Source organism: Sinohyriopsis cumingii, chromosome 12 (genome assembly GCF_028554795.1).
Source record: "Sinohyriopsis cumingii isolate HCF-2022 chromosome 12, ASM2855479v2, whole genome shotgun sequence".
NCBI classification, from domain to species: Eukaryota; Metazoa; Mollusca; class Bivalvia; order Unionida; family Unionidae; genus Sinohyriopsis; species Sinohyriopsis cumingii.
The window spans coordinates 52,761,081-52,787,933 of record NC_142972.1 but is presented as its reverse complement, the minus strand read 5'-3'; the positions used below and the strand labels follow the sequence as shown (position 1 = coordinate 52,787,933).

General features: G+C 36.1%; 1 protein-coding gene across 1 annotated transcript; it reads left to right on the top strand.

Moving 5' to 3' along the window:
• The first annotated feature begins 5,457 nt into the window (after positions 1–5,457).
• Positions 5,458–26,627, top strand: LOC149786443 (glutathione S-transferase P 1-like). Its single transcript, XM_089978210.1, has 8 exons — positions 5,458–5,639; positions 6,239–6,274; positions 8,192–8,301; positions 11,497–11,584; positions 14,403–14,506; positions 18,246–18,302; positions 19,757–19,807; positions 26,280–26,627. Coding segments are annotated over exons 1-8 (636 nt in total). The 5' UTR covers positions 5,458–5,638; the 3' UTR covers positions 26,469–26,627.
• Positions 26,628–26,853: the final 226 nt, after the last annotated feature.

Sequence of the window (26,853 nt, the reverse complement as noted above, 5' to 3'; positions counted from 1 at the left end):
GCAACAGAAGAAATTAACACCAACTACTCAAATTTCCTTAAGATATACACTGATGGATCAAAAACTAAAGGACCAGACAAAAAGGCAGCCGCATTTGTCATCCCTGAATTAAACATCAAAGTAGGACATGGACTAACCGACCACTGCTCAATATACGGCAGAATTCTGGGCCATAAAAGAAGCACTTAAATGGGTCGAGACTAACAACGCTCGGATGACAGTAATTATAAGCGACTCACTTAGCGTCATCTCCTCGATACTTAACAACAATACCAAATGCGGAGAAAATTTTCTGAAACAAGCCAACTTAAAGCTAAAAAGCTTAAACAACAATAAACAGCACATATAATTCCTATGGATTCCATTCCATATAACTATACCAGGCAATGACCTAGCAGATTCAATAGCTAAACAAAAACTTAACTAACCTAGCCATGTCCAATTAGACTACAGTGTGAGCGAAATATACAGCCTAACAACATCATTAATGACACAAAATGGCAGCAAAAAATGAAATGACAGTACCCAAGGTAGCAAACTTTACAACATCATTAATGAAGTCAAAAGAAATAGGAAACCACCCGTACTCCAAAGTAAAGATCAAAAGATAATTAATAGAATATATACAGGTCAAACCGAACTGGCTACCACTTATGACAAGCACATAGGACCCTTCCCACACAATCCTAATTGCTATTACTGCTGGGTCCCGGAGGACCTACCGCAAATGTTCAATGTATGCCTTAAATTTAAAAAAGAAAGGAAGTATTCAAAACAGATACAAATCAAATAGGATCCCCAGTTACCTTCCCAGAAATCCTAAACAAATCCAACCCTAACCTGAACAGTACCTATACAAATATAATAACCTACTTACGTAAAACAGGTTTAGATATAAAAAAATATAATAGCCAATCATCGATATATCAATAATTAGTAAAATAAGGAAAACTCAATAGGGACCAACCAGATTAGACATCATTGAATCCTCTTAGAATGTTCGAGTAACCGACAAGGATATCTATCTGGGACTAAAATAATTCTGATCAGTTAACTTCCTATAGGGCACAATTAAACTATATATAAAAACCTATTTATTTATTTTTTAAATAAAAAAACAAAACAATTGTATCATACAAAAATACTATAAAAAAAAAATTAATAACTATTCATATCCATTGACATAACAATACAAAATAAAATAACGAAAACGCGATAGGGACCAACCTGATCAGATGTACTTGATCCCTCTCAGAAGGTTAGAGTAATCGACAAGGATAGCTATCTGGGACTAAAAGTAATCTGACCAATTAACAACAGATAGGGAAAATACATATTAATACCTAAAAATAAAAACATCATAATAATAAACAACATAAATAGGAATCAGGATAAATAGATAGAGGCTACCCAGATTTAAAGATAGGGAACCCACTTACATATATATATATATATATATATATATATATATATATATATATATATATATATATATATATATATATATATATATATATATTGATCACGTTGAATAATTACCGACCGGGTCAGAATTCAACGAGGGTCAAAATGTGATACTACATCTGGGTCGTTATTTAACACGACATTTAAAATAGGGTCAGATTTTAACGTAAAATTTTGATCACGATCGTTGAAAAATGACCCGGCGGGTCAGAATTCAACGAGGGTCAAAATTTAACACTACACCGGCCCTGTAGTCGACCCAGGGATAATATACAAAACATATACTTTTCAGATAGCAGGTAAGCTTACTTAGGGCAATGACACTGAGTGCTTTGAGACTGTATCACTGCCGTGAGGCTATTTTAACCCCTACATTATCTAAAGCTTCATAGATCTTCTGTGTGCACTAGTATACAAGCATGTTGGCTGGGTCCTATGTTCCATATTTACGTAGACTGAAATTCAAAGTCAAGAGGTAAAGAACCAGGCTGTTTAAGGTGGTTCAGAAGCACTTCGTGAAGTCAACGGTATATTTTTAGGTGTGCCGTATACTACATTGTAACACCGTTTCAGGATAGTACTAATATTAGTACCCTTACTCGTACCTCGTGGACAGGGTACTAACATGAGCATATACGTGTTAATGGAGCAAGCCGGGTGTGAATCACACCCGGCGCTCTTTAAGCCTAATAATAACACTTTAAACATATTCCTTGCATATAATCCAATAAATAGAGTAGTCCTCTTATTTAATACCGGAAGTATCGAAAATCATTGTAGAAATAGTTGTAAAATCTCGTTTACTTTTTTCAGCCGATATTTTCGTTTAGATCGTCCGCCATATTATTTCAAATAATGATTACTTCCTTTCTCAGCCTCGTTTGTTTGTGTGCCATATTAGGACACTGACGCCATATTTGGAAATGTAAACAAATCGTAGTAAAAATTTGGCGCCGTTTGGGTCAGAAAATCTGCGCATTAAAAGTAAATACGGTTTATCGGCATCTTTGAAATTCAACCAAGAAGCGATTATTCGCACTTGATTGATAATAATATTGCATAGAATATCCAAAATATGTTCTGGTAAGCCTTACGTAGAAAAGGGGTCACGGCGAGAGTCTCGCGTTATCTGTCATGGCGGACAGGATAAAGTTAGAGTAGCCATGCCAGTTTATTTTATCGTGTAAGGGCTTAATAAAGTCAAAATAAGCCAAACTTCTTTCACAACATGATTATACTTATGTAGTTGATTTCTACAATGTTTGTTTTTCTGACTTTAGTGATGATTTATTTTTGCTCCATTACATGATATGGGATCAGTTCGTAGCCTCAACCACAACAAATCAAGTTGAGGCTACGACATCGTAGCTACGTTTCAGGAAAGAAACCAGGACTTGTTCCTCTTACACATTTGGCAATACCTTCATATTTTATAATTGCCACTTCAGGAAGAGCTCTTTTAACAGATCATTCTTACTGCAAAATATATCGATTTTAACAAGTGCTTGACAGTGTCTACCTTTTATTTAAATGATTATACCCGGTATTTTAAAAAGCCTGTATGAAGAGGGTACGCAAAAAACCTTTCAAATTTATAATTTATAGACACGATAATTGTATTTTGCTGTAATTAAATATATGTAACAGAATATCTGCAAATATTTTATCCTGGCTCCAATCAACACCACCGCCCTAAGCTAAATGAGCAGCGAAGTAAGTAGCTATATTCTTGTCCACCTGACAAAACAGTGAACATATCGGAAATACGTTGATCTTGAGCTCAGCCAAATAACACTACTCTGAATCTATCCATTGCAAATCTACAGCAAGGTTCCATTTACAGCAATGCTTTGAATGGGGGTTCAACATGCAGGACACACGTGTATGTTGTTTAAAATAGATCGAAAATTCTTACTCATATTAAGGTGTATAGTATAGCAATGTAATGCTGGTTATTCAGCTGTTAGAAAACGCTGAGTAATGTAGCGGGGATTAAATTTGGTATTCCCATATATTCCATTGTATTTTAAGACATACTGTTTTATACATTATTATTCGCAAAGAAAGTATGAAAAATTAAAACTTTGGGGTTGCATGGAGATTTGTGCTTGTAAATAATTTATATTGATTAACAAGAGCTAAACAATTATATAAATTCCCTGAGATTTGGAAGGGGAGGGTTAGGTGGTATGAATCATAACCGCCCCAAGAGCCCAAAACAATTGTTTAAAATCAGAACTGTTTGTACAAAAAAGCTGAAGATGTCAACTACGAAAATAAACAACTTTGCCTCCTGGATATTGCAAGCCAATTTGAAACAGTTGACATAATCTATAGTTACCGCGGATAAACCTGGTAGGTATTGGTACGTTACCCTGATCCAAATAGCATTATCTGGGCATAACTATTGCCTGACGTTTTGGGGGATTTCTCTGTAGATTGTTGTTGTTGTTGATGTGTGGTTTAACGCCATTTTTCAGCACACGATAGGATATACATGGCGGCCAGTATTAATGGTGGTGTAAAAACCCGGGAAAACCCCGGAAAGAACCACCGAACCACGAGAAGCTACTGGCAAGCTTTCTCACATGCCCACATTGGCTGAATCTGAGACTCGAACCAGCGCAGACAGAGGTGAGATAGCACTGATCCGTAATAGAGAGCGCTTTAGACCACTCGGCCACTCGGGGCCTCTTCTCTGTAGATATCTATGAATTGACCTGCAAAATATAGGTTTCAGGGACGGTAACTAATTACAACTATAACAATAAAATAACCGGGATATAATCTGCGCGAACATAAATTAACATAAACGAACAGATGTCGCTATGGCTCATCATTTGGACATAGGACACAATTAATTTTACTATATGTTATCTACATTGGTTTCTCAGTACTGACCTTTCCACTGTGTGACAATCAATACAAATCATATGCTAATCTAAAATGCGTTCAAAGATGACTTCACGGTGAAGTTCTCGTCAAAGGTTGACCTGCTCTTTTTTTAGATGCTGAACTGTCAACACATCACCATGTAAACAGAACACAGATTTCACTTCCGGAGCATCACCAAGGCCTTATTACTCACTGTGCACTGTCGCCGAAATACACACATACAACAACACCCTGAGCTCATATTATCAAGAATAAACAGTTACCTTTAAATCACTACCAAAAATGCATAAATAAAACTCTTCTATCACCACCAAAATGAGAGAGGAAAAAATGTTCTAAAGATAGACTAGAACTACATTCGTGGGTACTGAACTGGAAGTATTAATTGTGAACCGATTCCATTTCTAGGTCAATATAAAATATCTTCCAGCATCTGTAACAAGTCAGTCATGTAAAGATTTGCAAAGACAACGGTTTTTCTGTTTTACTTGTTTTTCTTGTCTAAGTTTTGTATTTACCTTTGAAGAAGACTCATTAAGAGTCGAAAGCGCTTAGGTTAGTTAGATTTATGTGTGTGTGTGTGTGTGTGTGTGCGTGTGTGTCAGAGAACTCAAGTTAATAGACAGGTGTTCCTGTAATACTTCATCCACCTACTATTATCTCCGGATGATAAAGATTGGTAGATAATTCCGATTTATATATTTATCACATATTGAACTATTCAATGGTTCCGTTTTTTATTAGTTGTATGCGTTAAAAAATTTGAATAATAAAAAAGGTTTCACGTTTGTGACGTTTGAAAAAAGTATTGTTTTGAATTAAAAGAGGGACATCGCATCCCCTACGACATAGATGTTTTAACCATAAGAGGGCATTTTTATAAATGGAAGGTTTATAAAATCACATTCATATCTACCTCGTGAAGGCAGATGGTGTCTAATATGTATAAAGTTTAAATCACGTCTTCTTCAAAATCGTTACACCTCTACGCCAGCTTGTCAACGAATGTTTCGGTTGATAGGGGCGCAATGCAACGTCATCATGAAGGTCAATGTTCTAATAACTAGGACTCCTGTATTCCTGGACACCAGATAATATCAATGACCTTTAGAATGCTGCTCGGTTAAATCACAACCTGGTTACCGATGTTTGTTCATCGTGATTTGGCCAAGATTAGTAACTACTGAATGTGAAAAGCTAGTGCAAATAAGTTCTTATTTATCCTTGTTACCAGCAGGTACTGGACTACACTGTGCCCTGAAAAGTGTGTGTGTTAATAAGTAAGTTGTTCTAGGTACATAGTATATAGGATGTAACTTGATTTCAGAATATTCTTTTTCAAAGAAGTTCGAATTTGTATTTAGTTGGGATAAACCTAAATGTAATTAAAGCTAAATGAATTGCCGTCTATCAGAATGCTTTCTTTTTTAAAAATTTGCATTGTAATCTTCTTGAGGGAAGCACACCGTGTTTAGTAAAAGTACATCGTTTCCTGTTTAGTCAAAAGGTTAAGTATTTAGCGTTTAGGATAAAATGCAGTTACGGGGAAATATTGAATTGTTGTAATTAACACCGTCACGTCTGTCTTCATATCGTGTGCAGCTGTACTTAAGTTAATGTATTTGATAATATAGTCCCCATAATCCAGTTTTGTACGTGTATCTATCGAGAATAGGGTGAACTACGAATCTTAAAATGTAAAATTAATAGGAAGCGTATTCCTTGGGGTCCCTGTAAAGAGAGGGGTGAGAGATCAAGTCATTGTGCCAAACGTTGCAAAATAAACAAGCAAATCCACAACAAAAATTACTAGGCATCTTTATAAACAGATTGTTAAAGTGCTAAAGAGTTGTCGTTTTTTCCTTACATGTTTCTGAAGTGTCAAGCTACAAGGTTATCTACTTTCCTGTGAGAGGTGAGGTCTTTGTAATATATATTGTTATGTATAATATATATATATATATATATATATATATATATATATATATATATATATATATATATATATATATATATATATATATATATATATATATATATATATTGTTATGTATATTTGATTTAATTTAATTGTTTGTAAGTTTAAAAATCTTTTTATTTTTTATTTATTTATATGTCAATGTAATGTAATTTTGTTTACTGGAAATTTGGTATGTTCCAGAAAATTCAGTTGCACCTCTTTTCGTGGACGCCTTATAATAGAAACACTGTATCTATTTTTGACCCCGTTCCTGGCCTTGATTAAGGGTCAAGTAAACAACTTCTTTTCTTTGAATTAATTTTTAATGTGTGAATGATAATGGTGAAATCGAGACTGCACTGTGCTAAGTGCCATTAGACTTGTATATATTTTATAAATCTTTCTAGAATGTGATCATGTGACCCTCATCCGGGAATCTGTTTTGCGTCTTGATTTACTGTATAATCTTTGTTTATAGAGATTTTTCTCAGTTTGGGCTTAAAACAGTTGATATCAAGGTATTTGTTTGTTTGTCACCAGTTTGGTTGGGAATTACATTCTAATTTTTATTCGAATTATTTAGATTTTAAAGGATAATTCTTTTTCTTGGAAATATTTGAGTGCTCATACATAATTCTTGGACAAAGATATTTATTAAAATTTTATTCGGAAATCAAACACCAGAATATTATTTTTGTTCTGGTTCACAAAGGACTGTACAGATCTGCTCTATACTGACTACGTCTCCTTCCATTTCGGATTCTTCATCGGGACTCGAACTTGAATTCATTAGAACATTTCATTATTAGGACTTCTAAAATTGAAGTAGTTGATTGTTCTTGGATTATTTTTGGATTTGATTCTTAAAACCGTAAGTTGTTATTTGTTCATTTATAATGTTTTTTTCCAGGGAAATAAATTATTTGATAAATTTTTCAAAGCTTGTTGCTTTCACTCTTTCTTTTGTTATCGTTTATTCGAGCCTAAACACGTAGTATAAGAGAGAGAAAGTGTGTGTGTGTGTGTGTGTGTGTGTGTGTGTGTGTGTGTGTGTGATATGTCACGGTACTCGGTTAAGTTCAGTAGGTTTCGTTAAATCATATACTTTTCATATTACACACGTACGATAACTGCTGCTTACCAAATGGCTCACACTAGATTAAATTTCTCAACTTCTTTCGTAACTTGAAACTGAAACGAGCTCATGTAAGTCATTTCGTGTTTGTTTTTTTTTCATTCATAAAAGGTTCGTATTTATTTATGTAGTAACCTTCACAAAGCTGTAAATTAAAACTTGCGGTATATTAGTAACAAATCGTCAAATGAATACGCTTGCAGTGTTATATTTCTGCTCTCTAAGGACCCCAAGAAGTAAAGTTATAAGATAAAAACGTTGAAGAAAAATTGAATGGTCGATATTTTCTAAAGGTAAGAGGCCTAAATACGCTTGTGACTGAGAGATTTGAATGGTCGGCCGGGCCGTAGAGAGCGATCGCGGGCCTTGGGGTTAGAAACACACGGGCTTCTCTAAGTTCTTGTTCAAACAAAATGTTGCTTTTATAAAATTAACAAGTGTTGTTCGGTCCAGGCCACCTTATGGGCCCGGGCCCCGAGGATATATCTTCGGTTGTCCCCTACCTCCTTGTCGGCCCTGGTGGACGGGTATGTCCAGGTCAAGACAAGCACTTCATGCCAAAGTATTGGAAATTCAAAGATTTCGTATTTTTTGTAAGAATTTATTTTGATGTGTATTCACCTTTTTTGTAAGACAGATCGGTAAATGAACAAAGATGATAATGTTTGTATTCTTTTCGAAAAGACTGATCCCGACTTTCACAATTAAACAAAACGTCTCGTTTTCCATTCTGTAAGGAAGGTTCGAAGCTTGTCGTCTGCTTCTCCACGATAATGGTATACCGTTTGAAGAAGTCAACTGTGCACCAACATTTGAAGTCTGGAAACGAGACTGGAAACCAAAAATGGTGAGTGAACTTTAACTTTTTCTTAAATCTTTCATATTATTTGCTTCATGGAATTAGAAGATAAAGAAGCTACCTGAATATCGAAACTACCTTAAACACATGACAAATGAGCTCGAGTATATATTTGTTTAAATTATTTACAGAAACAGCTCTGGTTTTGTTCAGGTTCTTCAATATTAAATACTGTTTGCATGCTAAGACAACACAGCTCAAACTTGTTACGTTTCCAAGGAACAATAGTTTATCCTGTACTAAATTCCGTACATTCCAACTATATTATTTGCCCTAACTGACATGCGCATTCACAGCCTGTTTCGCACAACATTAGATTTTCATCATATTCAGAACCTGATTGAAACTGCACATTTCCTTTAAAATAAAATATGGATAAAATTCTAAGTAATTACATTCATCATGTTTCTTATAGAACAAGATGTGCAAGTTAGAAATCCCCATCTCAAAATATAATTCCACCATATTTAAAAATGTGCAGCTAAATTTAATGGAGAGTTACATTGTACAAAATTACAAATTTCATTACCTCAATCGATTTAGACTCTAATATTTTAATGTGTGACGTCATTCCAGAAAGAGCCGAACATACATACATCTGGACGTGCATTGACTAAAGACACATTTCAAGGCAGAAATGAAACAAAACAGTAGAACAACAGTCATACGTTTCACATTTTTTAATTCTTAAAGAAAAAAAAGATGAAAAAGAGCCTTGCGATGATTCATGATACATTTTCTATCCAGCACATTATAACATAAGACGATTACAGATCTTTGCAAATGTCAAAGCAGTTTTGGATTGGTTTGGTGTTTTACGGCACAGTAACACAAGCAGGTTATCGAGTGCTGAGGCTACTGGAGTAACGTGCCTTGTCCAAGGACACACAGTAGTAGCTGACGCAGGCTTGTCTGATGGAAGGATTCAATCCCACACCCTTTCAACTGTAAGTCATACACACCCACCCACCCCATTGGGCCACCACAATTGTTCAAAATGGATTTTTAGACAATCGTCGGGAAGAAGAAGAAAAAAGAAGAAGAAGAAAGTCATCCCTTCTAATGGTGTGGGGTAAAAACACTTGAATTGAAACAGATATTTTCATTTTAACTTCTGTTTTACCGATTAGCCCAGAAGCGAGAACAACAAACATCAAATAGAACACGGTGAAATATTATGTTATGAGAAAATGTTGACTTTCAAACTTCATATTTCCCTTTTCAAAGATATGTATATATTAATGTAACGCAACACATATACATACATACATACATACATACATACATACATACATACATACAAAAACGACGAAATCTCAGTACAGATAGCCACAAATGGTCAGTCTCCAGACCCATGATGATGACCATTACATTATATTGCATTTGGAAACAAATGCAGTTTTGTCTTCAGCCAATGTGGATGGGGACAAATTGATGACCAGCAAATAATAAACTGAATTCAAATAGAGGATGTTCATCAGAATTTTTCTGCTGCCGTATTTAAAATATACCCTACTAGTGGCAATGGCTTTTGTTAGGAAGAAAATTCCATCTTCAAATGATTTCGATTATGACAGTGACAGGAAACGTCTCACTTTGCACCATTTCCTTGAATATAACTCAAAAACTTCATTATATCATCTTCATCACACCATTCTTACATTTTATTCTTCTGTTAAATACTCTTATGTCACGTGAATTGCTGCTGAAATTATCTGGAACTTTGGGAAAAAAATTATAGTACGGCCTTGACCTACAATGACTTACAAAAATAATATAATGGTTCATTTCATAGTCCAGTTACTCAATTTCGTTTAATTTCTTTTTTAGTATTTTCCAGACATTTTAAATATCATCACAGGTCTGAAGAATATATATATATATATATATATATATATATATATATATATATATATATATATATATATATATATATATATATATATATATATATAATAAGAATTTATTCGCATTTATCTCTATCACAATATGAAAAAGTTTATTCGATACATAGATCTCTGATTACTTCACATTATTAGCAGCATATCAAAGAGATGATAGTGTCTTATAGAACAATATTTATGCAATTAAAACAGAAAAACAAAACGTTGAAGCAAAACTGAGTTATTCACGTTTTAGCAACCCTACCTCCATCTTCAGTTTCATAAGAATGAGTAAGTTTGTGTAACAACGTCTGCCTGATATGGATTTTGCTCATATTTTGAAGCAAAATTTGGTTCTAAACCTTTTGACCTTGAATTAGAAATAGTCCCCCATAACTCATATTCTAATAAGACCATCTGAAGTTAAGTAGTGTCATATTTTTGAACTTTGTAAATGAGTTCGATTTTCATGCAGAAAAGTTGTGAAAACACGAGACAAGAACAGTTTAATTGTTAAAATTGTTGATAGTCTGATAAAACAATTTGCAAAAGTCCAGTATTTTATATATAGAACACAACAGGTTCAACTTTATCGACGCAGAGGACGGTTTGTTTCGGTTTGGTATCTTAGCAACACATTTAATTATTTCATGCGGATGCAATGGATATAAAAACTTTGCCCAAGGAAATACCTCGGAATCTGACCAGATCTGATCCAGTCGTAGGATTCGAGCCCTCGCACACTCAGTTGCTAATCCGTCATGCTGACCATTCAACCACAGTGGCTCCTGCCTCGATTAGTGGCGTTTTACAATTTGCATAAGGGTGTATCAAGACAGTTATACACCCCCCAAGCCGGCATGCAGTCGCAGGTGGCGGTAATATTTGCTCTATTTCCACCTCTCCGAACAATAAAGTCGCGCGTGCAATAACGGACAAAAACCGCATTACTTATTCGATGCTGTGATAGATGTATATATAGTTGTGTCTCGAATGTTTACTTTCTAATGATATCCTTGTTGTGTCTATCTTTCTTTTTTATTTTTTGTCGCTAGAAAGAGAAGGCGAAATGCATGCTTGCACGCACAGATAAAGCCAGAAACGTAGACCATTTAATAAATGACCAATGACATTGGTTTTCGCCTTGTATTTTTGTTCCTCTCCATTTCACTAACCACTCAGTGACACCACCTGTACGGTCAAAGTAGCTTTATTTTGATAATTAAAATTTGTCTTACGATCACGGTGAAATTGATAGAATTTGCTCTGATTTAAGTTATCTTATTTTTTTTCTACCCAGCCTTTTGGACAGGCCCCTCTGCTGGTCGACGGAGACTTTGAGCTAGCTCAATCGATGGCCATATTACGTTATCTGGCACGAAAACATGGTAAAGTTTCATTCAGTAGAGGAGGTTTATCCAAATTGATGAAAAGAAGAGAATATTAATATTTATTTTCATGAAAGAATACTAAAAATAATTTTCAGGGGAAAAGGAGCTTAAAAATTAAATTTTATTCTCAAACAGAATAAGGTAACATCAGACAATATATTAAAGAAAAAGGAGGGGCCCCGGGTGGCCGAGTGGTCGAAAGCGCTCTCCGTTACGGATCACTGCCATCTCACCTCTGTCTGCGCCGTTTCGAGTCTCTGATTCACCCAAAGTGGGTATGTGAGAAAGCTTGCCAGTAGCTTCTCGTGGGTTATGGTTCTTTTGGGGGTTTTCCCGGGTTCTTCGATTATTACTGGCCGCCATGTATAGCCTATCGTGTGCTGAAATATGGCGTTAAACCCCACAACAACAACAGCAACAACAAAGAAAAGGAAATGTCGCCTTCTTAGTAAGAGGGTGGTTACATTTGATTTGGCTGGCGTTATCTAGGGGATGCCCACCCTCGATTTTATAGCCCGGTGGGAATGGAAAGATAGAATGTCAACAGAGAACTGAGCAAGACTATTGGGAAGAAATAACGAAATACGAGCCGCGTTAGACAAGAAAAATAACACAATTTATTCAATAACAAATAATAGCGGCAACTCTAAGTCAGTCTAAGTTACTTCAGCTAAATTTAATAGCAGTGTCGAATTTTTTTCTTCTTTTCATCATTATAGCGAGTGGTGAAAAGAGCGCAATGTCCACGACTGATTGACCGTGTATGAACGTCTTCCCATTTCCTCAAGCCTTCCTATTCCGAATGCATCATCCCTTTCTGGACTTCCTAGTCCTTTATTATGAATTCGTCACTTCTTTTCGGACTTCCGTCTTCGGACTGTCCAGTCACTCCCCAGAAAGTTATTCCTTAATGCTGTTCTCTTTCATAAAGTGTGCGTCCTAGCACTAAAGCCCGTCTTTTCTTACAAGATGGCCATCTGATCCCCTTTTTTTATTTAACGAGGAAAGCACTATTCCTTTTAGGCTTTCTCGGAGTCAAACCACTCTCTCTCAGGAATTTTAAGACTAAAGAATTTTGACCAAGGTCCTCACTCTAAATTCACATTACTTTTTAAGTGTACGCCTTAATTTATTCTGGCCAATCGTAAGCAGCGGTTTCGAAATGATCCCAAGATAATTATTTCTTTCGTCAGATTTTAGACAGCATAAAATCTGTGAACTACGGTGCATATAAATTTCACTTTGAAAATGATAATTTGCCATGGGTTCAGATCAAGCGGTTATGATTGGTAGCTCGAATGGTCTCTTTCTAAGGATAGCGATGACCACCTATTACAACTTGTCTATTGCATTTTGACTACTTGATCATAATATAATTATTTGTCCTTTGCACCCATCCACACTAGCTCCTATCAATCGGTTATGATTGGTAGCTCAGATGTTTACTTTCTCATGACAGCGTTGCAATGCCCTGGTCAAATCTCACTGAGTCATGAATGATAGCTTTTCACGTTTTAAAACTGACACGGGGGGAAGACAATTCAAAATTCGACACTTTACAACCCCCATCCGGGTATCTGTTTTGCGATTTAGTTAAATTATAACTGCTGATATGATAAGAATTATATCAGTCGTTCTTTAACACTTGAGACGTGTAGTTGTTTTATGTTTTGTCCATTTTGGGCTGAGTTTTTATTTTCTTCAAATTATTGAATTTCAAGTGATTCTTTTCCCTATAAATGCAAAAGTATTCTGATAATTCTTGGACAGGAATTTATACGGAATTAAAAAACTGGAATAATATTTTCTGTGATTCAACTAGAGACTTTTGACACACCAGTACAACGCTGACTATTACAGAGGCCATCATCTTCCATTTGGATTTTCATCGGGATTTTAAGTGATTCACTTAGTACTTTTCATTGATATGACTTGTATATTTTATTTCTTGGATTATTTCTGGATTAATTCGCAATACCATAATTTTTTTTTTCTTATTTTTCACTTAGTATTTTAGGAAAAAAAATATTTGTTAAATTTTACAAAGCTTGTTATCTTCACTCTTTTCTGTTACTTTGTGAAGAGCATAGACTCGTCACAGTGCGCAGAGTCGTCAGTGGTTTTCCATCTGAACCAATACCAAATCGAACTCCGCCATGGTAGTCGTCTTATCTTCGATGACCACCTAGTACAACTTGTCTATTGCATTGTGACTACTTAGCCGTAATATAATTATTTTTTCCGTTGCACCCATCCACACCAGCTCCTATCATTCGGTTATGATTGGTAGCTCAGATGTTTACTTTCTCGTGACAGTGTTGTAATGCCCTAGTCAAATCTCACTGAATCATAATTGCTGGCCTTTCAAGTTTTAACACTGACACCGGGGGGGGGGGGAGAAAAGAAGAAAGGTCGAAGTTACACTTCACAAAGACTTTTTTGGCTTAAATGTGATAACATTTTAATGCTCATTGCAATTAACTTTAAGGTTCAATACGATTTAAAATTCGAAACTTTACGACTTCGTTACATAATGTTTCAGTTAAACATATCACTCTTCTTATGTTTATAACATGTATGAATAAATGTATTAGTTTCAATGACCTTGATGAACTTCAGACGCTAAAACATTGTCATGTCTTTTATAAAAAGCAACGCATGCCAGAAAGAGAGAGAGAGATGTTACAATTCGATCGATCAACAAACACATAAGGAAAAGGACCCCAATATAAGGACAATGTCTATGCATTATTTGTACTTTTGCTCATTTTCCTCTTCGATAATTTCCATCATATACTCGCCGTTTCTTTTGAAGGGTTGACTGGAAGTACCCCACAGGAAGAGGCTTTTCTTGATATGTTCAACGACGGTATAGAAGATTTACGAAACCTCTATGTGACGCTGATCTATCACAATTATGTATGTCTTTCTTTTTAGTGGAACAGTTATTAAATCAATACGTTTTTGTATTGATTTATTTTTATACCATACTTTGTGTTTTGCGGCATCGTCATTTTTGCTATGTTTTTGCTTTGTGTGTGGTACGTTGTTTATTCCGTTCTCAGAAGCCATGTTAGCTCATTTGGTATAGTGTCTGACATTTAAAACAAGAGTTACGGGTTCCGTACCCGAATATGCCATCCATGGCTTGAAAAGGCACATAATTCCTATTGTCTCTTGTATATCCAGTAATGTGTTCAAAGTGACCTTAAAGCCAACAAGACTAAATAATTTTTCGTCTTTTATTCAACCTAAATTTTAAAGAATCAATATGATGTGAACGAGTGTGTGTGTGTGTGTTTGTGTGTGTGTTTGTGTTTGTGTGCATCAATTATTCTTACAAAATATATTTGTTATTATACTGATTTAAATGTAAACACGAGAAAAGCTCCCTAGATACGACTCTGATTCAAATTTATATCACATCTTTAAGAAAGTTTGTATGTGTACAGTTCTGGTCTTGAGATTTTCACAATTCATGAAAAAGGCAAAATTATTCATGACGTTTTGCTTTAATATGTGAATCTGTGTAAAAACCAGTGCCCATTAACACTTTATGTCACTTCAAGCCAAGTTACGCCATGTAATTTCATTTATGACCACACAATAATACAATAAAAGAGAGACAAACAGTCATACATATAATTATATTGTTATAAAGAATATATAATATATCAACTGAGAATTTTTTTATACAGTTTTTGTATAGTGCATTGGCATTAAGGTCATTGTGATACAAAGTATGTAACTTAATAATCCAAGTTTCTTTTATGAGTCTATTCATGTCACCATGCACAATATATATATATATATATATATATATATATATATATATATATATATATATATATATATATATATATATATATATATATATATATATATATATATATATATATATATATATATTGGCATGAATGAAAAAATCGAGTAGAGATTGATTATTGGTGTTAAAGTGTGTTGAAATATTAGAGAAAAACTGAGGATCTCTATAAATGTTGTATATGAAGGCAATGATTATTCATTCTCTTAGAAACTTTTTGAAGTGTTTGTCCAACATATTACATGCTACATATTTTACAGGTTATCAAATAAATCACATCCGTTGATATGCAGTTAGTGTTATCACGTAGAGAAAATGCCTCTTTTGTATTAGCACTACTGAAAGAAGTAATTTCTCTTGTGTTTGCACATTGAGAGCACCGGTGTCTGTTACATTTAGATGACGAAAATTGTCTTTTTCATTTTCTGTCTGCTTAGTTCTAGTTAGAAAATCTTGCGATATCTTGCAAATTCTTTGGTCTTCTATAAGGGGTCGTCCATTAATTATGTCAACAAAATGGGGGAGAGGGTTTGAAGAAGTTTGACAATTGTTGACATGGGGGAGGGGGGAGTTCAAGATAAATTGACGTCAACAATGTTATTTTTTTTACAATAAATTTAATGAATCAAAAAATAAGAAATTAGTCGGTGCGTTGGTATGGCACACACTCGCTCGCCCGTCAACAGCCCACCAGTTTAATCCTAAACCGGCTGAGCTCTTGCTGTGGATGGTGGACCGGATGAAAATCCGAGGTATCAAAAAGTTATTGATGTGGCAATTCATCATTTTGTGAAGCAGAACCTCGATGCGTTGTTCGTTGCAACGAATGCGCCTCTTAGGAGTGCATTCAATCGAGTAGAAAGGCGAATGGTTCCTTTGAGTCGAGAACTGTCAGGCCTAATTTTACCACATGAGCATTTTGGAAGCCACCTTGACTCACAAGGTCGAACAATTGATGAAGAATAGGAAAAATCAAATTTCAAATATGCTGGCGAAACATTGTCAGAAGTATGGACGCAAGTAACTATAGATAATTTTCCAACAGTTGCAGAGTATATTGTGCCTGAAGTGTCTGAGCTTGAGGCAGAAAATTTGCTAACTAAGGATCAAGATTGGTGCAAAAACCATGTAAGAACAAGTCAATACTTTTTACAAATTGTAAAATGCCATGATGTAAATTGTTGCCAACCGATTCGAAACTCGTACTTTGAGATTATCGCCGATAGATTCATTCCACCACCTATTCCAGTCTGCCAAACTAGTGAAGGCCTTAAAGCACCAGATGCATCTGAGAACGACTCGCACAGATTTCCATCTCTTTTCTTCAATCAGTCTTTGAAAGTTGATAACATGCTACTTCTATCGGCAAAGGCATTCAAAATTCTTCCATATGATCTATATTGTCCTTCCATTCAGTTGTCGTTGCTTGAACGGATCTGCAAAATTTGTCACCTCTATGTTGCTTCACAAGTCATGTTGAAGAAGCATGTTCAACAACACCGACAACGCGATCTTGGGCCTAGGCAATTACCACATGCTCCTCAACCGCAAAGAATTCGGCCAATACGAGTGGCTGCCAAAAGACAGAGAGAGAGCTGATGGCAATTATTGCACATGGAGAGATGTTAAGCGCAGAATGGTTAGATGAAGATGATGTTGACTTGTCGGGTGTATCGGTTCCACAAGAAATTAATGAAACAGCCACTATGCCCATTATAATAATTGAGGAACATTTGGCTCCCCATGGGAAGATGATAGAAACTAGAATATAAACTCTCGATTTTTTCATAAATTCAGTGTTATAGTCAATTTGAAATCTGTTAAACAAGTAAAAAAATGTATTAAAATTTATTTGTAGATCTTTTAATTTCCATAATTCTATTTTTAGCATAAAAGCCAGCCGTATAAAATATTGTTAGTTTGTGGGGGGGGGGAGGTAAAATGTTATTGGGAGGGGTCACTGAAAGTTTGACAGTTGTTGACAAGGGGGGGGGGGGTAAAAAATTGCCTGAAAAAATGTTGACATAGCGAGAATTAGTTTATTTTTGTAAAGTGCTTTTACGCTGGTTTTATTTGATAACTTTAGGAGACTATACTATTTATTAATTATATGACCTATATTAAGTAATGAAGTTTTATATTGTATTCTGAAAGGAATTATATTTTTCTCTATTTTACATTCTGCTGTGTTTAAAGCCTCATGTTGAGTAATGTTACGGGCTTTGTTCAGCGCAGAATCAATTATATGTGTAGAATAATTTCTGTTTTGAAAATATGTTTGTAATTTATTCAACGAATTTTGTAATTGACAATCATCTGAAAGAATGCGCCGGTATCTTTTGTCCTGGCTATATGGTATAATGTTTTACATGACATGGGATGACATAAAGAATATTCCACATACTGGCGGATATTAGTTTCCTTGATATAAATATTTGTAGAGATAGTATTTTCAATATTTTTTATTACATTTACATCTAAAAATGAAACATGCGTACTAGATGCAGTATATGTAAATGTAATCGTCGGAAGAACATGCTTTAGGCGATCAATACATATTTTCAGTTCTTAATTTGAATGGTTCCAGATCATAAATATGTCATCGAAAAATCTGAACCAAACACTTATGACCACGAGAAGTGTGTAAGCTATTTAACTTATTGTATGACAAATATGGCGAATTAAGAATATAAGCAACTTTCGTTTTTTGGATATCCAAAATTTATTAATTTTCTGAGGATAAATTTATTTATTCATATTCATACGTATGTATGATTCAATATATACCTTTCAGTGTATATGCGCTTTTCAAATACCGTTATAATCACATTTTAGGAAAATGGAAAGGAAGCTTACATCAAGCAACTACCACAAAGGCTGGCGCCACTTGAGGTAGGTATTTCTAATTTCCATGGCTTTTGGAGTCAATCTCCGACACTTTGTTTCTGGATACGACTGGCTGATGCGGAGAACAACTGCACCACTAAAAATGTAATGATCGTTTGCTTTCTGCGTAGAAAATCTGAAGAAAAAGAATTTGGAATGACTTTTGTTCATGGATGGCACTTCTCATCCCTTTTCAACTGATCCATTGCACCATGTCTTGCCAAAGATTCAATATCTACAACTTCGAACAGACAACATTTCAAGTTCAACGTTTGTATAAACTCTTAACTCCGTATCGCATGTGTGCAGACCATTCACAATTAACGGCAGCTTGTACTGTTGTTTTCAGCCGCGACCAATCATGCAGAAAATAGGAAAAAGCGGCGGAGAACAAGTTGTTGGCATATTCAGGAGGATGTCATGGGGAATTTGCTTAGGATCAAGCACATTATAATCATTTACCTTTTTAGATTATCTACTGTATCAATATCCCTGAGATTTGTGAAAAAAAGGTGAGAAATATATTGTCCTGCCCATCTGTCAGTCCGTTCCTTCATCTCATAGTAATGTGGATTCTCTACTCCTGTATCGCTAAAGACAACAGCATGCAGCTGTGGGATATAATATAGAAATATAACGGTTTCAAACTTTTGATATGACCCCTAGGGTTTGGATTAAAGTTGGGAAAGGTTTTTGAACATCTTATATATTACAGGTACAGGTCTGATAGTAGGCGTAATTTTTCATCATGGTAAGGGACATAACATATTTAATATTTTTTGGACTGTAACTGAGGAATCTGCCAAGCGATGGAAAACCCTGCCATTAATTAGAAACTGTTGAGATTCCCATCCTCTAACTATACATGGGCTTAAAGGACAGGAGCAGAAAATATCAGGCATACGTTCCAATATTTACTTTGAGTTATGTCCCTAGAGTAGTGACTTACCCAGCAGTTCATAATTAGAAAACTGACAAGATTTTCACACTAAAAATAATGGTCACGATGAGATATATTCACATGTGCATTCCTTTCATTCCTTTGGAGTAGGAGACTTTCCCCAGAGTCATAATTTGGAACTTTTAAATGAATTCCTCATAAGAACCGTTTTTAAACTTAATGAACGTGGGCTGGTGAATTCACATTTGCATTCCGAAACAAACGATCCTGGGTGTAGTGGACTTGCCCGTGGGTTATAACTTCAAACTGTAAAGTTACAGATACAAATGTGCAATGTTGAAACAATGGCTACCAGGTAAGGGTATACCCCTATTGGTAGCACTGGGGGGGGGGGTATATACAATGACATGTCACTTACCTAATTCTAGTATCTGTTTGAAATTAATTGAATATTAGGTGCCTTCTTTCCTGCACTGATATTATCACTACTTATATCTCTGGTTTTCTGTCTGTCTTTGAATCGATCCAACAAGTATGGCTCTTCGCGATCTTCTTTCAGAACCTTCTCAAGAAAGGAGAAGGAGGAAAGGAGTTCGTCTTTGGGAAAAAGGTAAGATTTATTTCTTTACAATGTTGCGTCGATGATTGCAGTATATTATGTTCCAGACTAAGTCATCTAATGGCATGTTGGTTTACATGTAAAATTGTAAAGTCTATTTTCGAAAGATTGTACAACGTTTAGTTGAAAGTGTTGTTTCTAATTGGATGAACTTCCGAACTATATCTTTAAAGTCCATAATTGTGCAGAAATTTAAAGTAAAATATCCATATATCTCACAAAACGTAATAGAAATACCAATAATTCAAAGAATACATTGAATATACTCTATACATTTTGAATTATTAGGAGAAGAAAAAAGAAAAAAAAAATTAACCATGTGTTAAAACCAGTTTTTGATTGTAACATATGTTCTGCCAATTAGTCTTGTGCTATCATTGTTGCAAAAAAGAATATTCCGTTTGTTCGTCCATTTCTCACCCCCTGCGGGTCCGGGGTTGTAGAATTGGCCCGACGTGCCTCGCTACGTGTCGTAAAAGGCGACTAAGTAGAGGCAACCTGTTTGCCGTGGGTTGCGTCCCGTGTCGGAGGAGGAAAGGATCCTGGTAGTTGAGCAGAGGCTTTCCATGCAATACACTACTTTGGCCTCTGCTTCTCTTAGACGGGTGGTCGGGATGGGCCCGGTTCCGACAAATCGGCTGGTCACGCCGAGCCCTAGGAAGTCTTTATTTACTCTTTCACCTTCTTTATCTGTCTCCTTGTATCTCTCTTGATACCACCGTTGCCCCTATATTCTATTCCTTTATCTTTCCCTTTTCCAAGTCTTAGAAGACTTCCTAGAAGGCGGTGGCTTAACGGGTCAATCGGGGGTAATTTTACCGACCTTAGAAATTGGCGACTTCAGGGTCAATCAAAGGTAATTTTATCAACTGAGTATGGCATCTGTGCATCCCTGGTACTTGAAAAGTGTCCCCTTGTTGGGCTCCTTGGTGGTTGGGGAGCACGGGTTCTGAATTTTTATTTAAGCCAAGATGGAAAATCAAAAAAATCAAAATAAGCGTACCAAAACGGGAACTGACTCAGATGATGAACCATGTTGTTTGGAATCCTTTCCTCGCTTCATGGTCATCAAATCAAAAGATGAAACCAAATCCCTAGCCGCACTATCGCCATTTATAATCGAAAAGACTATACTTGGATTAATCGGCAAACCAAAAAGCATTAAAAAGATCAAATCAGGTGGTCTGCTTGTGGAGTACGAACGTAAAGTACACACTGAGAACATTCAAAAAATTAAAGTATTTCATGACATCCCAGTAACTTGTTTCGCACACACATCTCTAAATACATCAAAAGGCGTCATTCGTTGCCGTGACATGGCTGGAGTCAGCGATAAAGACATCGTAGAGGGGATGAAAAGTGAAGGTGTCACTGCAGTTCGTAGGATTCGTATCAAACGAAACAACGATCTGCAGGACACCAACACCATTATACTCACCTTCAACAAACCAACGGTACCTAAAGTTGTCAAAGTTGGGTTCCTACAAGTTAAGGTTGAGATATACATACCAAATCCCCTCCGATGCTACAAATGTCAAAAATACTGTCATCATGAAGACCTCTGTTCCAGAAACCAAGTATGTGGACGATGTGGAGACCCTTCTCATCGGGAACCCGAGTGCAAAGCCACTCCGCATTGCGTCAACTGCGGCAAGGAACACCATGCAAATTCAAAAGATTGCGATACATGGAAACAGGAGAAGGAAATCCAAAGTATCAAATACACATCCAACATTCCATATCCAGAGGCCAGGAAGCTTGTACAAGCTAGAACATCACTCCTCGGCCCATCCTTCTCACCTATAGTGAAGAGTAACCAAAAAGCAACGAAAGACGCCCAAACTCAAACAGACCCACCTGAATCCCCTTCCGTCTCAAACATTCCGCATTACAAACCCCAGAAAAACTCAACATCGACACAAACAACATTCAACAATCTTCCAACACCAAGATCACCAAACAGTAAAAAAAGTAGACAACAAATAGGCAGCAAAAAGGGTCTGATGACCCAATAAAACTGCACAATAGGTTTGGAGACTTTGAGGATATGGATGCAGAAGAATCTGCTCCATGTCCTCAAGGTGGCTCCAAACCTAACAACAAAAAATATACCCCCGTACTTCCTCCAGATAAATAACCAAACAGATTGCCTCCGCGAAAGGTCTAACCTAGCTCCAGAATTTTCAATATAAAGTTGTAATGAAGAACACCATTTTACAATGGAACTGTAGAGGACTTAAAGCCAACTACCATGATATTCTTCTGCTTTTAAACGAACATGATCCTTCAGTACTATGTCTTCAGGAAACATTTTTGAAAAATACAGATAACATCACACTTAAAAACTACTCCCTGTTTAACAACTACTCTCAAAATGTTGACAGGGCATCAGGAGGAGTCTCTGTTATTGTGAACAACAGAGCCCCTCATAGCGTCATCCTTTTAAATACAAATTTACAAGCCATTGCTGTAAGCGTCACTCTTCTTCGAGTGATTACATTTTGCTCTATTTACTTACCATCAAACACTAACCTAGTACCAAATGAATTAGACACCCTTGTTCAACAACTTCCCTCGCCATTTATTTTACTCGGGGATTTTAATGCCCATAACATTTTATGGGGATCAAATCATATAAGTGACAGAGGTCACAAAGTTGAAGACTTTATTTCTAGACACGATCTGTGTCTATATAACACCAAAACACCAACATATTTACACCCAGGCACGGGTACATACACATGCATCGATTTGACAATTTGTTCTCCTTCGCTGCTTTTGGACTATGAATGGAAGGTCGCTGATGACCTTCACAGAAGCGATCACTTCCCAATCTCCCTTGTAAATCTTAACTCTACAATTGATGAAGTAATTCCACAATGGAATTTAAAGAAGGCCGACTGGGCCAAGTTTGAAACACTCTGTAAAACTAGGCTGAATGAGGATACAGTTTTCAATGTTAACGACCCCATTCAGCATTTTACATCTATTTTAATAGAGATTGCAGAAGAATCCGTTCCCAAGTCCTCGCCGTATTGTAAAAGAACCCCAAATACTTGGGTCACTAAGGAATGTAAGGAAGCCATTAGACTACGCCGAGAAGCATTAAAAAAAATTAATAATCATCCGACGCCCGAAAACTTAAATATATATCGCATTGTCCGGGCCAAAGCTCGCCGCACAATCAAAGAAAGTAAAAGAGCATCATGGAAGAAATATGTTTCTTCTTTAAACTCTCGTTCCTCTGTTAAGAAAGTTTGGGACACTATACGCAAAATAAACGGAAAGAGAAAACGAAACCCTCTCCGACATCTGAGACTGAACAATAACAACTTTAGTTCAAAACGTGACATTGCAAATACTCTTGCTGACACTTTCTCCAAAAATTCCTCATCATCTAATTATTCAGAAGCCTTCCGAAAACTTAAAACTCAAAAAGAAAAGTCACGTTTAAAATTCACATCCAACAACTCGGAAAGTTATAATCAATTGTTCTCACTATCGGAGCTTAGGGAGGCTTTAGATAAGGCCCATGATACATCCGCTGGGCCTGAAGAAATACATTACCAGTTTTTGAAACACCTTCCAGAATCATCATTAACATCTCTTTTGAAACTCTTCAATGATTTATGGATTACTGGTAATGTATCAAAAATCTGGAAAGAAGCAACTGTAATACCAGTCCCCAAACCCGGTAAAGATAGCGAAGACCCCAACAGCTATCGACTAATTGCACTCACAAGCTGTGTGTGCAAAACAATGGAACGAATGATCAATTCTCGGCTTATCTGGTACTTGGAAACTAACAATTTAATATCTCCTTTCCAAAGTGGCTTTCGATATGGCCGTAGCATCAATGATCCTCTGGTTAGACTGGAAACATTTATTCGTAATGCATTTATTAAGAAAGAACATTTAGTAGCGGTTTTCTTTGATTTAGAAAAGGCCTATGACACCACATGGAAGTACGGGATACTAAATGACCTGCACGATCTAGGTCTAAAAGGCCGTCTGCCCTATTTCATATCCAACTTTCTCTCCGACAGAGAATTCAAGGTACGAGTGGGCTCTACCCTCTCAGGTCTGCACGAGCAAGAGATGGGTGTGCCCCAGGGCAGTATTTTATCTGTGACTCTTTGTAACATCAAAATTAATAACATCACTAAGTGTTTGGCTCCTGGTGTGGATTGCTCGTTATACGTTGATGATTTTCTAATATGTTATCGATCAAAGCACATGCATATAATTGAAAGACAACTACAGCAAAATATCAACAAGATTCAAAATTGGGCTAGTACGAACGGCTTCAAATTCTCAAAATCAAAAACGGTATGCATGCATTTCTGTTAGATACGACGACACCACGAAGAACGTCACCTCACGCTGGACGGAACACCTATTCCAGTTGTTGAGGAAACAAAATTTTTAGGTATTATCTTTGACAAAAAACTGACTTTTATTCCACACCTAAAGAACTTGAAAGCTAAATGCTTAAAAGCACTTGACCTACTTAAAGTAGTAGCGCACACTGACTGGGGTGCTGATAGAAAAGTCATACTCAGTTTATATAGAACGTTTATACGGTCCAAACTGGACTATGGTTGCGTTGTGTATGGTTCAGCCAGAAAATCATATTTGAAAATGCTTGACCCAATTCATCATCAGGGAGTAAGACTGGCTCTAGGAGCATTTAAAACATCCCCGTGTGAGAGCCTGCTAGCTGAAGCGAACGAACCACCGTTATCGCATCGTAGATAAATGCTTTCCGCACAGTATGCTCTCAAATTAAAATCAAACACTCAGAATCCTGCTTTTTCGGCTGTTTTTCAACCCAAATACAAAACCTTATACGAAAATAAACCAAACGCCATACCTTCCTTTGGCATTAGAATATCATCCAGCCTTGACACTACAAATATAGATCTTTCTAAAATTCAGAAAACGTCCATCTCCGAAACACCACCCTGGCTAATTAAACAACCAAAAGTACGTTTTACGCTACACGATGGAAAAAAATCCGAAACAAACCCTTCTGTCTTCCACAACTCTTACCATGAACTCCTCACCGAATTTAAAAACTACACCAGAATTTACACTGATGGATCAAAGTATGAGGAAAAGGCTGCTGCAGCCTTTGTTTGTGGAAATCACACAACGCAAGTTCGCTTACCAAATGGAGCATCAATTTTTACAGCCGAAATCAGAGCAATAGACCTTGCTCTGCAACATATAGAAAAGAAACATATTTTAAACAGTATCATCTTCTCTGACTCGCTATCAGTACTCCAGTCACTACACAATAGAAAACTGGAGAACCCATTATTGAAAAACATGCTCGTCAAAAATACCGAGCTGAGTTTCTCCCACAATATAATATACTGTTGGTTACCTAGCCACATTGGTATTAAAGGTAACGAAAAAGCTGATCGCGCTGCTAAAATGGCCCTTACTCAAGAACCATCTGATTTTAAAATACCGTATACTGATTTTAAACCTTGTATCAGAAAGTTCTTTCGTCAGAAGTGGCAGGCATCATGGAATGATGCCGTGAATAACAAACTTCATGCAATCAAGCCAACTCTAGGAGAATGGACTCCTTCCTACAGAACCATGCGTAGGGAGGAGGTAGTCATTGCAAGAATCCGAATTGGTCATACTTATATCACCCACTCCAATCTACTAAAAGGTGAAGACCCACCAGAGTACATTTCTTGCAATGAACCATTCACTGTCAAGCACTTTATGATAGAGTGTTTTGATCTGCAACCTACGCGCGATCGTTATTACATAGTGCATGACATGAAAGAACTTTTTGATACTATAAACATCACTCGTATTATAGAGTTCCTGAAAGCAGTAAATATTTACTCTAAACTCTAACTTTTATGCTGTCACCTTGTGCAGTTTTATGCAAAATATATACCGTCCCTTTTTAATACCTTTTCATTATTTTTCATTAAGATACAACATTTGCATCCCCCGTTGATCGGGAAGCTTTATTTTTCACCGTTACCATCTTGCCGTTTTAATTTCAACTATTTGTGTTTTAATAGCGCTGGTCGATATGAGACTTATCATAATTTTTAAAAGATTATACATATAACATTTTGTTTGGCGCTAAATAGCCTTACAGTGCTGATGCGCCGTTAAAAATAAAATCAATCAATCTATCAATCAATCGTCCATTTCTCCAATCCTGAGTGATTTCCATTCTAACTTGATGTGTCATTTGAATGGACATATTGATTGCATTAGGATTTTCTTGCACATACAATTTAACCCAGGATAAACAAAGATTCTATAAAATCAGGGGCCTCAGAGGAACAAAAAATGGTAATATTCCGGGACAGAGGGAGGTGGGTGGATGTACCTCGAGTAACAGGGTGTAGGTGGGAGGAACGGGAGTGGCAAAGAAGCATCATTCATCCATAAAAAGACTAAAATATTCTTGTTTTTTTCTCAGATCACTTTCGTAGACTACAATCTCTTGGATCTTCTCGATATTCACAAAGTTCTGGCTCCAAGTTGTCTGGACGAGTTCCCAACTCTAGAAGGTTATTATAAACGCATGCTCATGCGTCCGAATATTGCGAGTTATAGGCACACAGACGAATTTCATCAGCGGCCAATCAACTACAATGGCAAACAATGAAATGACTCAGAACATGTAAAAGACCTATAACGTATATATGCGTCATAGTTGCATTTTTTGTGGGAGTTAACTTTTCTCAAAAGAGAATACAAATTCAAGCAGCGAAAGCCTTGTTTTCCCAATGCACTAAGTTAGTAAAAATAAATGAATACAATGTGATTCACGTGTCTTATTATTTAGAAATATCCTTAAATTATAGGTCACACAAAGTTTAAAAAGAATTGACTCCATCACTGCTTTTGAATCTGTTACGTTTAGGCTCTTACAAAACGTAAGAAAAGAGTGAAGACAACAAGCGATGTAAAATTTGACGAATAATATATTTCCCTAGAAAAGCAATGTAAAAATGAGAGAAAAAAATTACGATTCTATGAATCAAATCCAA

Bases quoted from the DNA above. Each gene is read 5' to 3' on its own strand.
- LOC149786443 (XM_089978210.1), top strand. The intron at 11,585-14,402 runs GTAAAGTTTCAT...TTTCTTTTGAAG, and splicing joins TTATCTGGCACGAAAACATG to GGTTGACTGGAAGTACCCCA. The intron at 14,507-18,245 runs GTATGTCTTTCT...ATCACATTTTAG, and splicing joins CGCTGATCTATCACAATTAT to GAAAATGGAAAGGAAGCTTA.